The sequence below is a fragment of the Ambystoma mexicanum genome, chromosome 6q, assembly GCF_040938575.1.
Source record: "Ambystoma mexicanum isolate Mex_15411 chromosome 6q, UKY_AmexF1_1, whole genome shotgun sequence".
NCBI lineage: Eukaryota > Metazoa > Chordata > Amphibia > Caudata > Ambystomatidae > Ambystoma > Ambystoma mexicanum.
In genome coordinates this window covers 1246782310-1246798082 of record NC_090937.1, presented here as the reverse complement: position 1 = coordinate 1246798082, position 15773 = coordinate 1246782310, and the positions used below count along the sequence as shown (strand labels likewise).

General features: G+C 42.2%; 1 protein-coding gene across 1 annotated transcript in view; it reads left to right on the top strand.

The window, feature by feature from the left end:
- The window catches only part of STIM2 (stromal interaction molecule 2), a 904595-nt gene that overhangs the window by 760520 nt on the left and 128302 nt on the right, over nucleotides 1–15773 (top strand). Inside the window, exon 5 of the mRNA XM_069631845.1 lies at nucleotides 8189–8304. Coding sequence (XP_069487946.1) covers nucleotides 8189–8304 — 116 coding nt within the window. The remainder of the gene's footprint in view (nucleotides 1–8188; nucleotides 8305–15773) is intronic.

Genomic DNA, 15773 nt, shown 5'->3' with positions numbered 1-15773 from the left:
TCTCTTCAGGTCTCGTGAAAGTTTTATCGAACACGATCTTCTCAAGAGCTTGGTGTGGAGGTGAAGAAGGAACCAACCACTTCTTCTTGCGTTCCTGTTCTTCCGATAAAGGTCCAAGTGAATGTTGGTTTTCTGTCCACGAGTGAACGTTGGAACATAGGTGCATCAATGAGTTCCCCAGACCCATCACAAGTTTTGGAGCTCCACCAAAGATGGTTGCTGAAAGACTGGGACCACTGTAAAATATTTTCAGAACCCTTTTTTTTTTTACCTGCAGTTGTGATTTCTTTATTTGGAATGTGCCATACATCAAATTGATGGCGAATGTTTTGAAACTGCTCTCGTATGCCCATGGCTATTGAAATATGTCTGTCGGTGGCTATGAGGTCTATTTGCATTCCCCTCGATTGAAGAAGTTTGAGGGATTTTATGAAACCATGTTTCTCCATGGCCACTGAAGATTTACATTCAGACACCTGCACAACCTCCAAACTCACAATTTATTTAGTTTCCATGACCTGAAAGTGGTATGTGCAGTACTTTGCTGAAAATCTGGGGCTGTCACACTGTCCATCGCCAGCTAGCCTGAACCGTCTGCCAGAGAATGTCCTTTCAATTGACATTTGTTCAATTTTCCAGGCTTGACTAATAGCGGGGAATAACAATTCTCTTTGATATTTGTAGTACTGCATTTTAGCAAAGATCTGAAGAGCTGCTGTACACAGTAGATTTCCAGCTGGCACTTTGCTCAGCATGAGTTGATCGGACCATGGAAGTGTATGATGGAGGTGGGCACAGGTGGCTTGGATTTTCAGGTTAGTGCCTTTTTAATACACGAGTCACAATCCACAATGGCTCTCTGCATATTTTCCCCCTCACTGGATGCACACATTTCAGCATCAGTATAATCTCTACCAGGCAGCTGTCGAATACAATGTATTTCTGCTCCTTTATTTGCCAATTGTCCTGCGTGATTGTGGTTTGTGACTCAACTGTGGTGGACAATTCACCCAAACTAGGCAAACTGTAGTCGAGATCTTTGGCAAGTTCATCGGTCAATTGCGCTGAAGCTTCAGTCTCTGTTAGTTCAGCTTGTGTTATGGAGAAACCATCAACATCGAGTGTTTATTGGGTGGACCTTTTTTTGCGGGTGTAGCTTGTGTCAAGTGGTCCTCGAGGAATTCCAATGCATCTTCTTTATATTCAGTTTCATCTTTATCTTGTCGAGTTCTCACATTGTAGCAATGGTCCAACAATGCTTTACTGGCTTCGCCGGTCACATTCAATTCATTTTCTGGCCATTGGACATAAGCATATCGAGTCTGCTTATTGACTGGACCACGCTGCGCCTCAAACAGTAGTTGCTCCATGGTGAAATCTGTTTGGCAAACAGCATCTTTGGTTTCATTTGTTGTCTGTGTTTATACTTCTTTTCCTTCTGGGCCTGTAGGAGATGGGTTGTAAAAATGTTCTTCAATGTAAATCACACATACAATAGATAGCACTTTAAATAAAAAAAACATGTTATGAAGAAAACACCAGCCCAAAACACTTCGAGAAAATTAAAACGATTTTTTTTATTTACCCTTGTTTTCTAGATTTTTGGTGAAACCGTGGTCTTCTCTGTAACGACCGCACTAGCAAGCTGGTCCATCACCTCTGATCCATGTGTACATTCCTTAAGTATAATATTGCTAAAAAAAGAATCAAACATTATTGAAATTAAAATCTTTCATCGCTTACATACATACCCTTGTAAACAGCGTACGTCATTTAGTCAAAATATACATTTCGATACACCTGATTGATGGCAAGTGTACTCGATCAGAGATCACTGTGCCAAACATACTGATTGTAATATTCCCCTCAAACATTTTGCAATGTATTCTGCATTAGGGAGAAATTGTAACGTTGGAACTGAAATGATAAAAGTTTGAAAGACTGCACATTTATAAGAATGTCACTATCTAATAGTATCCTATGTAGGATTTACTTTTTCATTCAAGGGAGCTGTCAGTACGCATACCTCATACTCTGGACCAGCTCCAAAGGATGATGTATTTCTAGTCGAAGTACCAGCATCCCCCTGTAACACAGTACTTGTTTTAGTATGGATGAAAACAGCAAAATCGAACAGAGACAATGGGATGCAGACAATGGTACATATAAAGAGCAACCCTTAACTGACACGTAGTGCAAACAACCGACAGGATACACAAACAATTTCATATTATTTGAAATTCCAAGCATAATACATTCACGTAATTAAAAAGTGAAATAAAATTACCTGATATGCGCTAGAAGTTGTTGTTGACTCCGGAAAAGAAATGGATGCAGAATCTTGCTCCTTCATTTTCAATGCATTGTCACAAAGTCCTAAAAGGGAAAATTAGATTTGCATTATATGTTGGAAGATCCAACTCTTGATAATATGAACTTCTGCAAGTCTGTAGGGCTCACCATTGGAATACTGGACGTGTCGGTGGTGTCGTCACTTGCGAGGGTCTGTTGTCCAGTCAGTATGCTCTCCTAAAAAAATGGACATGTCAAGCACACGATTAAAAAAAGTTTATGCTCCTTTTGAAGGGCACTATGGCATTGTTTTCTATGGCCCTAATTACTTTCTGTGATGCTCCATAAACTAGGGACAGATGTGTAGTAAAATGTGGTATAGTTAAAAAGTAATACAATTTGGTAAATATGCAATTCATCATCCGGGACTCACCTCAGGCAGCGTGTGCACAAATAGTTGGAATTGCATTTGGAAGCAATTTACGAGACGTTCTGAGTCGATGCTTTTGTGTACTGCGATTGGTCGTACATATCCGGGGTAAAGTGCAGGCTGCAGATGCGGAATCAATTCGCCCTCGAGTCTCCCAAGACAGCCTCGACTTTCAAGCTCGTCCACCGGAAATCCACTATGTCGAACCCATTGTCTTATTAAATCAATATTTGTCTGGTATTTATGCATGATATAGTGCCCATACTTTTGACATGGCTCCTAGAATGGCAACTGAAAACTATACAAGCAGGCATTCTTAAAAAATCTGTACAGTTTCAAAAAAATTCTACTGAATGCATGAGATTGATGGGATTATATAAAAGTTTTCCATGCAATGTTTCTTTTGGTCAAAGAAGCAAAACCTGTGTAGCGTAGTCGAATATACACTTTCATACAGAATTGATTAATGCAACTTAAATCGTAACGTGTTACTCGTCCGTTGAAGGTAATTTCATGCATCAAAAGGAAACATGTTTATAGACCTGGTTCAAGAAAGATGCAATTCTATCACAATTGACACTGATGAAATTTGCTATATATCGAGATTGGAACATTTAAAACAGTAGACAATGGTAAAGTCATTGAGATGAATGAACATTACACTCCTAGGTACATTTGTTCGAAATAGATCAAAATTTTGAGATCAGAAAGAGATGATTAGGTGACCTGCCCTTACCTTGACTAACAAACAATTGGATTCAGCAAGCAGGGTAGTTAGTAGCAGGGAACAAGATAGCACAATCACAAGTTGACTTCCAGTGCTCAAAGATATTCTTAGGGTAACTATCAAGGGGTTTATAAAGAATTAGAAAAGTGGGTGTGCATGTGATGCAGATTTGGGCCAGAAAACTGCTGAATGGAGGCACACTTGTGGATTGCAGGGGTGCGGCCTGCTTCAGGGGAGTGTGCCTGGAGACACTGGGTCTGGCTATGCCATGTGAGCAATGGCCCCTGCGCGGAAGTTATCTTTGAAGTGCACATGGTGTTTGGCACCTTGGCTGTTCCCACCCTGCCAGCCCTGCTAGGACAAGTGAGCATGTCCTTGATTCAATGAAAAATTGAAACAACTATTCATAAAAGAAGATTTTTATTTTATTTTGTTGCTGGTGCTGATGGCACAAATGTACTACAAATTGTATACTTGGGGTTGCAGCACAGTGTGGGAAAATCCCCTGTACTGACAGCTGTCACTGGGGAATTTGGCTCGAATGGCACCAACGACAACCTTAGTTGAAAATGCAATCTTGTATCCTATGGCCTGAAGTCCTGCAGCTCGGTAACGCATTGCAGCCGTGTCTCGTCTCCCGATATGTAGGCGAAGCATCCAGAGTTTTCTCTGCTGCAGCAGCTCTCCTCGGTTGGAATAACCTTGCACCGATTGCAGTTACACCAGATGGATATGTCTTATATGCAACTAGGCTCTGGCTCAGGATCCGGTGATTCGTCCTCCCAACTGTCGTCCGATGCCCCATTGTTTCTGCATCTTTTTCTTTCAACTAATTCCGCCTCGGAATACTCTGGCTCGTACTGGTAGGGCTGTATTGTTGCCATTATACGACAAAATTAAAATCGATAGAAATGCTAGTACTAGTTTCTTTTCACATAGGCTATGAACAATGAAGATAGCTGAACAGAGCAGAAACAAGTCACAGGATATACAAAAAAAAACATTGAAACGATTGAAAAAGTAACTCTGATGTTGTCTGATGAGCAGCGGTCAGTTTATACTTATTGAGGAAAGAGGCATCCTGCCATTTCCATGGAGACACGTCATTAGCTGGCGCACAGAGAACGTTGACATGAGACATGCATTCGCAGGTGCATAGGAAATGTTTTTACGATTGATCACAGATTGCTTTAAATCACATGCACGAACGCTCGGGACAATAACATTTTTGAGGACACTATTGCTTTAACAACTTTAACACAGCCATTTTGAAAATGCTCCTGTGTGTACTGTTGGTGATGTGGCACCTTAGATTATTATCATGTGTGTATCCTACTGAACAAATTGTATGGCTTGCTAACCCATTTTTGTCTATAACCGTGTTTTAAAATGCTCCATTTCCACTCATTAGTTAAAATATAATTCTCAAGTGTGGTTTCCTTACATTGCCTAGATGTCCCCTCCCACTAATGGGGTGTGGGAGGGGAATTTCTCTCCACTGAAAATGTTAATCAGTCACAACTGACCTTGAATCATTTAAAATGCCAGTGCCCCCTCAGGAGCCACCTTCCCACTCCCCCTGGCATTAAAAGCGGCCTCTCCCACTATGTGTGCATGCCACAGTAGTGTCAGCTGCGTGCATCGTAGGACATGACGGCCGACAGAATGAGCAGCTTAAGTGCACCAGTCACTCAAACTACAAGACGATGATGCATCCTGTCGCTTTCTTGGCTTCAAGTGAACGCTGCTCCTAAATCTCCCACTCTTGCATGTTGTGTCTCACATGCTCATATCTGCTGAAAGCAGCATAGTAAATTATGGGGTTCCATCACACAGCCTTGCTGTGAGGTTCATACTGATGTTACCACACTCCTTCCTTCACGCAGCATCATATTTTCATTGAGTTGCCAATCTTCACACTCATGTTGCCATCCCTGCATGCTTATTCAATAACCCATACATCGCACCATCCATCCATACAAAATCATGTACTCTTAAACTTTCATTCATTCATCTTCAAACTCTTTGATTCTTCCCTCCACCACCATACGCTTAACGACTCGTCTATCCTCACAATCATACATTCACACATCCTCCCTCATAGTCACATTCATCACCCATCTCTCATGCATCTGCTCTCCGTTATGTCGGCTTTCCTCTCACTATATCCACCATCTACGTAAGTGTATCTGTCTCCATGAACTCTGAAAATGTTTTCACCATTCATTGTCATTGCCTGTTTTTTTGTTGGCTTTTCAGCTGGTATTTTGATGCTTCTTTCGTAAACCCACTTATAACTGTAGCTACGAACATGCTTGTCGGGGAAATCTCACTGCTTTTTTTTGGCACCTAGTATGGTGAAACTATTGCCACGAAAGTATGGATAGTGGGCAGATGGATATGAAGAGAGATGCACAGCCTGTGAGGGGTGCTTGGCTATAGCAAGTACAGTGGCCATATTGGAATGGGGGTGTTCTAGCCTAACCCTTTGGGGTCTTCACTCTCATGAAGCATCCTCCAAAAGTTGTTTTGTCGAGCTCATTATTATTTATAATATATCATCTACGCATCTACACACACACACGCACATGCAAACACACACACCACACACGCGCACTCACACACACTACGTGCACAAACGCTAGCACTGTATGTGCATGCATACCACCCAGCACTTCTGGCATAAAGACACACTGTCTGAAGGTCAGCTGTGTGCACACACACACCTCACTACCAAGCAGCATGCACACACACCTGGCCACAGCACTGCCCAATCACAATTGCTTACACCCCCACAGAACCTCTGTACATGCACATACACCATCCTTAGAACGGTATTCACTGTGGCCAACACAGAATGTGCGCTTTACCTGGAACATACACATGTAAATCCACAAACGAATGAGCTGGACATGCTGGTATCTGGGATTACTACTGTGGACTCAATGATTACTAAGAATGTTGGTGTATGACCTTACTGTGCTAACCAGGCACAAAGGAATATGGCATAGCTGTTGTAACTGTGCATAAATATATCTGGCCTTAACGAGATAAGTGGCCAACGTGGAACATGGGATTGCTGTTCCAATCGATATAATGGAATTTTAATGAGATTTGCTAATTCTGTATAGCCGATCTTGGCACGTCTTAGTTAGGTGGGCATGGAATGATCTGTTACTGCTATGCTAACTGGGCAGAGTGGAACCTGGTGCTGCTCTATCATCTACACATTCTCTTGCCACTATGGCTTCACAATGAGTGACACAAAGTTCCATGTTATGCTGCCATATGCAGGGCTATGCAGTTCTATAACTTGCTGTCTTATGCCAGCCTAACCTTCTGCCTTTTTAAGCTTAGACCTGCTAAAGATCTTTCCTATGTTTAAACTGATATGTTAAAGCAATGCAAATGCAATACGATTAAGCATATTGTATTCTGACTTGCCACTGAGAAAGTTGTAGCAAGAATGGGCACAGGGGTTTCTAACGTTAATCAACCTCTGCATCCAGCCAGAAAACTGCAAAGTAAAGCATCATGTTCATTATAATATCCTATGAACCCCAATAGCAAAGGATAACATGCCATTATATAATTGTCACATTTACTCTATCCCTGCACTGGGAGCTATCCTAGGGTAGCTCGGGGTGGGAAGATACTGTCATATTACACTCTTGTTTCCCCAACTTTCACTCCGCACACAGCCAGTCTTGGCTCGGATACCTCTGCCAGTGTGTTCAGCATCACCGGGTCTCACGAGGACTCCTCATAAGGGAACTCATTATGAATACCTGTAATTAAAGCTCCCACAACTTGCAGAAACTCTTCAGTACATCACAAGGCCATCAGACATCCATAACTCGATTTAAAATATAACCAACATCACATTGCACTACTAACTGACAAGAGAATTGACTTGTCCAATATGGACAGTTCCTGGTTCTTTTGATGACCTTTTTGCATCTGAAGCCATACTACTTCCATCCTACTATGCATGCATCTCAGAAAGCACGATCACTCAACCTTATGTTATCTGCACCCTTTTGTTGTGACCTATCTCTTGTCTATTTTGTTCTCCAACTTCCTCTCTTTGCCACTTCCGGCTTAACTTTTCCTCTTTTCTTTTTTACCCCACAGACCAACGGTCTGGTTTACACCCTGGGTAGAGTCAGTTCGCCAACACAGACAAGATTCTGGTGATTTAATGAACACCTCGTCCTTTGATGCCATTACTGCTATAAGATAGCAATATCTACCATTTGAGAACCTGAGCATATTATGTCATTACCAGTGCTATTACTGGAAGAAACAAAAAAGAACGTTGTTGGGACAACGATTTTTCCCTCACACTTTTCAGTACTTTCCGCACACATTGTAACACTAGAGTTGGTTTATATATCGATCCTAAAATTTTGTGGAAAGGCTGCTGAGAAGTGGGGGCATTGTAGGCCTGCATAATGTTTTTTTTTTTTTTAAGTCCAATAATGTCACATAGAATCATACCTGACAGATGATGCCACTTCCCTGGCATATAATGGCAATAGTTGCAGTACCTGGAGACATAATTGCAATGCCTGCCTGCGGATCATCCGATATTATTGGCTTTGTCAACACATGTTTTCTCTGTGACTTTTTCTGTGGATACCATAAGTAACGCTTTTTGTTATGCCGACATACATTTTCTGTGTAACTCCTTAGCTGTTTCTCTACTTCTAGTCTAACGCATGATTTTTCGTTCACAGGGTAGCAGTTAATGAGCCTGTGTTTATGATATCCCAATTAAAAATACTTGACCGCAGTCACAGGCAAAAGCTTACTTTGAAGGCTCTGGATGTCGTTTTGTTTGGGCCTTTAACACGTGAGTACTTCCATTGTGTCTAGAGATTGTCACAGCAAAACTCCATCTGCAATGCATAAAAATGAAACCGGTTGTTGGGATGTCGATGATCTTGTGAAGGCATTACTGATGTTGTTCAATAAAAACCGAAGCTTTTTTTAGGTTATAACAACTCGCATGTTGAAAATACTTTTATTTAAATTATGGCTGGCTCGCCTTGATTTCCTTATCAAAAAGCTTTCAAAGGGAAATGTTTTAAAGCACTGCAGTTGCACTGCCAAACCAATCAAACATGGCACCCTTCATACTGCACCTTAGAAAAAATGCACACTGTCTTTAAGTAACAACCCGGTAAACATTCTGCCGCTGGCAATGTTGTGTTTATAGCTGAGTATTTGTTCCATTTGTTGCGTTTGTCCCTACCAAAATAGAAAACATGCAATGCACGTGATTATTTGGAATACGAACATTTCGAAGACAAAAATCTCGCTTTCTAAATGTTCGTATTCTAAATGATCACCCCATTACTAAATGGGCTTTCAACACCCTTCTCCCCCACCTCCTTACTTACCTTTTGGCAGCACACCTCACTGTGTGCCACCGAGTGAGTCCTCCCAGCGCCACTTCCCTTCTCTTCCGTGGGTGGCAACTGGATCTGCATTGTCCTTTTCTTTTTATTTTTTTCCTCTTCAAAACTTTTTTGTTTTGGATGCGGGGGACGCCGCCGCCAACCCCGATTCCCTTATAACGAACAAAGGTGCAGGGGGGACACCCGCAATCCCCTCTTCCCTTATTCGCTATAATGAAACCGTAATTTTGGCACAGCCGAAATCCGAATATTTCTACCATTGTTTTTTATTTACAATATTTTGGGTCATTACCAAGAAAATGTCCATGAAACGCCTGATCCAAACTCCATCAGTTAGCTGTGCAGTCCCACAGATAAGTCAGTCACTTTTACGCCCTAAAAATAGGCAAATACTACCGAAAAATAGGCATAAAATACTCTTCACAAAAAGTAGGAAACAGACACATGGGGGTTTCTCCTGCTTTAACCCACACAGCTGCATGGATCTTCTTTGATCAGTAGCACATGGAGAGCCACAAGAAGAATCTCTACTATTATTACTGCCTGATCTGAAGACATAAAACAATGGGCCTCATTATGAGTCACCCAGTATGGAAATAACGGTGCCGGTAAACCCGCCGCCGCCGTTGTTTCCATACCGGGTGATCTCGAGTCCTGCAGGCGGAGGTGTCATTCCCGCAAGGTCTGACCTGGCGGGTTTAACACCACCCGCCTGCAAGCAGACATGGAAACACCGGCACCATCACGATGGGACTCAATGGGAATTTACCGAATTCCGCCTCCGGAATTCCTGGGTCACAGGGGTCATAATGCCCCGGTAATTCCGGGAATCACGGAGGCGGAATGGTAATACGAGTACGGCGCTAACCTGCCTTGAATTTCAGGCACGGTTACCGCCAGACTTGTAATGAGGCCCATTGTGTCTTTAAATGTGCATGAATAACGATGTGCAAAGAAATGTGTATTGCAGAAACTTTTCTCTTATATTTAAAACATTTTTACTTGCGTATAAAGTACTTCCACTATTCCATTATTTTTACTCCCTAAATAATAATTTTACACGCAGTTTAAAGAAATGGGGAGTAAAATTCTCCCACTTAAAAATCCTTTCTGGCGAACAGGCTGTGGGGACTGCAAAGATGAATGCTTCTATGACCATGCAGACAGCATTTGGCTACATCCACATTTAATACCTTGCTGCAGAGTGAGTGGTTTCACATATTCCTAGAATAAGTCCTTTACCTTGTCCTGCCAAAATATAATTTAGCTGTGCCCAGTTGCTGCATTGTGTTTTCACCTTGTCTTGCCAAAATCGCATTCAGCTTTGCCTAGTGCCTGCTCAGTGTCTTCATTAGCTGTGTGACCTACTCTCTGTCTCCCCCTTCCCTTGTGCCCCCACGCCCTTCCTCCATGTGCATCAGTGCTTCAGACCGCTAAGCCTCCCTGCCTCCCTCTGTCTTGAGCCTGATCTTCTTAAGTTCCGGAAACTCCTCAAGACCTTCCTCTTCTCTTCTTCCTTCTCTCTCTCTCTCTAACCTTCTAACCTAGCTCTCTGCTCTTTCCCCCTCTCTCTCCTCTTCCCTAGAGCTTGCTGACTGGCTGCCTGCTGTACCTCAGTCTCCCAGGTCCCGGGCACCCCCGCCAGTCCTCTCGCACTTGCCTCAGGGCCCTACACCCCACCCACAGTTACTGCACTTGGGAACTTACCCTAGAGAGTGGCTCTGCCCTTACCCCAGTCGCCACCGATTGGGTGCACTTGGACTTCCACCTCCCTCTGACCGTCTGTGCACTTGCACAATCCGAATACACTGCGCCTGAAGATCATCTGTCTGTCTGTCTTCATCCCAGAATGAACCTGGTAAAACTGCAGAATCGCTCTTCAGGCCTATTTGCTTTGTCTCAAATGTTAAATGTATTATATGCACTTACTCTGCCTGTGCAGGCTATTATCATCTTATAATTTCAAGGGCTCCGAGTGACCCTTGTTTTCCCCATGTTCCCACCCTCCTTGAGCATTTTGAAACACTTACCTGTATATAGGTGCTTTATAAATAAACATTGGCTAGAAAAACTGTGGAAACCACCCCGTAGCACCCAGTGCTCACTATTGCTTCCTACCATGAAGCTAAATTAATTCCTTTGGATTTTGTAAAATTCTCTTAATGTTGTTGCTTTGTATATGTGGCTTAATACTGTAAATAAGTATAGTCCTTTATGATAACCAGTTCAAAAATGCAATTTTAGCCGCTTGTTTTTTTCAAATCTTTACTATTGCGATTGTGTTTGTGTCACACAATTTTTAGGCGGATTCACAATTCCACTACATATAGTCACAGCTTTTGCCAATGCATTTCGGTGCCTAGCACCATCTTCAGGGCTATATTTGAACATATTTCACATCACAAACAAAAATGTTTAAATTATAAATGTACATAACAGGTGAGTCAGTCCCATCATGTAATCGGGTACAAAAGAAAAATTACATTGCATTTGTTAGTGACCCTAGCAGTATGAAAATGCTTCGTTTCAATATTCTTATTGTCCTCCCTTAGCTGTACATGCAGATCTTTACCTTAACTTCTTGCACAATCGTGAACGCCTCATGAGTATACACATGTCAGTAGAGTGTCCCTGTCAGGAGAGAGGGATAATGAGCCTTCTACAACTCTCTTATAACATATCTCAATTCTATTAAGTTGCCGTGTCAGGCAGAGCGTCTGACCTTCACACGGCTCTGTTTTGAACTCCTCGTAAACCGAGTTGCGGCTGCGCGTACCCGTGCGAGGCTTCGTTACGGCGTAACCATGGAGCTTGCGGCGACGCCCGTCGTCCCCAGGCATTCTGTGTTTTACTGTGAAGTGAAGAACTGCCACTGGAACTGAACGCGTACCCGATTTGAATTTCCAGCACACAGCACTGCGAGCCGAAGCTCCTGCTGTGAATTTGCCTGCTTCCTGGAGGAGGCGGGATTAGTTCACGTCACGTGACTGATCACGTGACACTTGGCAAGCATTTATTGTGGCTCAAGCCACCCTTGCGGCGTTAAGCCCATTGGAGTCAAGTCCACTGGCTGTTGTGCGGCTGTTAGGCGTTGGAGGCGCGTACTATAAAAGTAATAAAGTAGCAGCCTGTACATAAACCTGGGATACTAATCTCTTGAGGTGGGGATTTTCATCTCTAGCGCCATAACAACTCCCCGTTCTGATAGGGGGAAGGAGTCATTATAGGGAGGTTTAAAATTGGGAAAACCAGGAAGATCGTCTTTTTACCTTTTTATAAATAAACAATAAAATAAATATTTTAAAAAATCATTTTTTTTCTTCTCTTAAATCCCCCTCCAATATGTCAGTACCCTCTGGTGGTATTGGCTTTTTAAATATCCTTTACAACCATCAAATTCACCAAATGAGACTTCATAGCTCACCTGATATAGAAGACATGCTTGATCAGGAAGGCTCATATTTGGGCGAAGGGGAGAAGACGGGGAGTGCCGCCCAAAATACCCCATCTAAACTCCAATTTTGGCAGCCCCAGTTGTCACACAAGCCCTCATCCATACGAATGGGCAGCAAAGAAGGGAGGAAATTGCCTCCATCTCCCTCATTGGAAGAGGGGATTGGAATTCACAATCACAACAAAGAAGATACAGAGTCGAATAAACGACCATTTTCCTAGGAAAAGAAAGAAAAGTACAAATGACATGGCTGATCTATCTATTAGCACTTGGCAGCCCTTTGATTATACCCAAGAGGGTGAAGAAAGGATATCCCCCCTTGAAAGACCTCAAAACAGCCTCTCGCCTGTAGATACCAACATACAAAATGAGGCATTATCTGCCTCTCCTCAAGTTCTTTTGGAAGGCCTTGTGATTGCCTCCAGCAGAGATTCCTCCCAGACCAGTGATAGCACATTGGCAGCACTCAGTTTTGTATTAAACTCCCTGGTTTCAGTTTTTGAACTTTTAAAATCGGAGGTGCAGACGCAGGCTGGCCTATTGTTGGAATTAACCAATGAAATGTCCCAGAATGAGTGAACCATGGTGTCTCTTAGTAACATGAATACCATTTTGGTCCCCACTTTAAAAGAAATTCAAGTGGAAGGTGTGAAAAAAGGGTTGGACATCACCCAAATTTACAGCATACTGAATGAGGGTACCAAGGGAAACACTGTTACGCACGAACTATTAAAAGATCTCCCAAGGAAAGTTCAAACCTCCAAATGTGGAGTCAGCCCAGCAGGGAAGAGGCCCTCAAGGATGCTACAATTTTTGACGATACCCCATTATCAGACTCAATCCTAGACGAATTTAGGAGATTGGCCAAAATGCACATTGAGGTGTTGGAAGAGATTCCTGATGATTCTCTGGATGGGAAGGATAATGCCCAAAAAGGCTTGTCTCGTAATGAAATAAACTGGATCCCTGTGGCCTCTCATGATTTCAAGGGTAGAAAGAGGCAAAAAAGGAAAAGAGTGCGCAGTGCAAAACCTGCAACGTCATTCCCGCAGAAAAAAGAGCCCAAAAAAAACAAAAAAATCCAGTTATGAAAAATACAGGTACTAATTCTTTTTTTAAAAATCTGGCTCTGCCAACCGATCTGCAATTGTCAGAAACCATTGCATCTGTCACATCAATTTCAGATTCACCACAGAGCTCTAGTCCGAACCAAACCTACCCTATCAAATCAGCTACAGGGAAAAAAGGGAACAAAAAGTGTCTTATGCACCAAAATACTGTTCATCAGAGTCCAAAAGCGCAAACTTCAAATGTCGGTCTGCAAACATACCCTGTAACATCCCCAAAAAAGGATCAGAAGACACAAGGTCAAAAAACAAGGCTTGGAAACATGAAGATTGCCCCGATATTCATAAAAAAAAAATAAGATTCTGAAGATCCATCAAGAAAACTTCACTTGGGAGCCCACAAAAGTGTCTTCTAAAGTCGTTGTGAAATTGGGACCGATATTCTTGAAACCTATGCAAAAACCAGCTCCATTATCAGCTCAGACTGTCTCTCATTCCTTGCCCCATACACAAGAGGAAGTGGATTTAAGATCTATGCCAAATGAGATTGAAAGTCAGAACGGTGTGGGGAAACATAGAACATTCGCATTACCCACTCAGGGGAATGAGGGACCTTCGTACACTACACCTGTAAAGAAAAATGAAGAACAGGATGTGGGAGATTTTAAAATCCCAAAAGCATGGTTGAGATTGGTCAAGCAAAATAAGAATAAATCACTTTTAGATCTGTTATACTATCCGAGATTTTAAAAAATCATAATTTATTCTTTTTTTCATCCGAGGAGATCGAATATGTTACGTTTCCACTAAAGGAAGACTTATTTTTTGTGGAAATTGGATTAAACTCGAGCAGAGCCCAACAAGCCTTGTTGAACAACAAAAAGGATCTTGCCAAAGAGGGCCTGATGGTCTATGAGACCAGTGAGGAGGCTCTATCTGAGACTGTCCTCAGAACAAAACAAACAGGGGTGGAGGAAGCCCAAAAAAATGAAGTATCAGCGGAGAACACAAGAGAGTTAGGCAGAACCATGGTATTGGGTCCGAGCATAAATGAGAATCTTATAGCCAAACTACCAGAGATTATCTCCCAAATAATTCTGAAACTGGGTGCCGCGGAAAATAGTCTTTAGGCAAAGGGGTTTAAGGGAAATCTCCTGGAACACAAGAGGACCAAGCTTTCTAAAAAGCAAGAAAGTGAAAGAGGAAGTTTTAGGTCCAAATGACATCCTTCTACTCCAGGAAACATGGCTTGTAAACCCTATTGAGAAAGAGTGCTTCACAATCTTAAATCTCCAAGCCTCACAAAAACTAAAAGGAAGACCAGCAGGTGGGATGATAATTGCACTTAAAAACTCCAGTTTAAAAGAAATTACATCTTTATGTAACAATGGAGTGGGGATCCAAGCCTGTATAGTAAAACTGGAAATGGAAGCCTCTCATCTTACCATTGCAATCATCAATATCTACTGGAACCCCACCAATTCTAAACTTCAGTACTTCCTAGAAACTTTGGACTCAGTGCTCACAATGGTGAAGACTGAGTGTGAGGGAGCACATATCTTAATAGCAGGGGATCTAAACACAGATCACATACACCCTGGGAGCAGTCTGGTTGTACAACCAAAGCTGAGTAAAAAGGTCAAAAAGGAAAACTGAGAGTAGTAAAATACAAACAGGGTGGAAAAACACTGAATAAACTCCTTGAAGTGCCTCCCTCAATATGGCAAGATGAATTTCATCCAGAGAAATTCGGAAACTTTGTTTGGTCCATCTGTCCGCCAAGCGAATTAAAAGTTGGAGATAAACAAGATCACCTGCACCGTTTTGACGAAGAAACACAAAAGAAAAAAAGAAGTCTAAGACAAACTCTTTGTCGTATAAGAAATGGACAAAATGATCCAATCTCACGTAAAGAAGAACTAAAATGGGCTAAGCAGACCTACAGAAATTGGTCAAAAAACCATAAACATCAGAAAATTTAAGAAGACTGAGAGAAAATGCTCCATCTACTAAACGCAAATAACTGTAGAAACTTCTGGGCGGCTTTGAACCAATTGGAGAGTGGTCAGAACAGCTCTCTTTGTAATTTGGTCCCAGCGAAAGAGTGGGTGGCATATATGTCCAACAACTTCAAACAAACAGGGTCCATTGACTTTATCTTACCATCAGATATACACTAGTCTCTCACTCTTGAGGAGCAGGATATTGTGGAGCTTATTCGATCGTCCTCCACATCGAAAGGGGCAGGCCCCAACGGACTCGCCTACCAGGTCCTTAAAGATAACCCAAAAATGTGGGCTAAACTGCTCTACTGCCTCTTTAAAGAAATCCTGCAAAACAGGGCATTTCCACCATCATGGAAGAATGCATTGGTAATTCC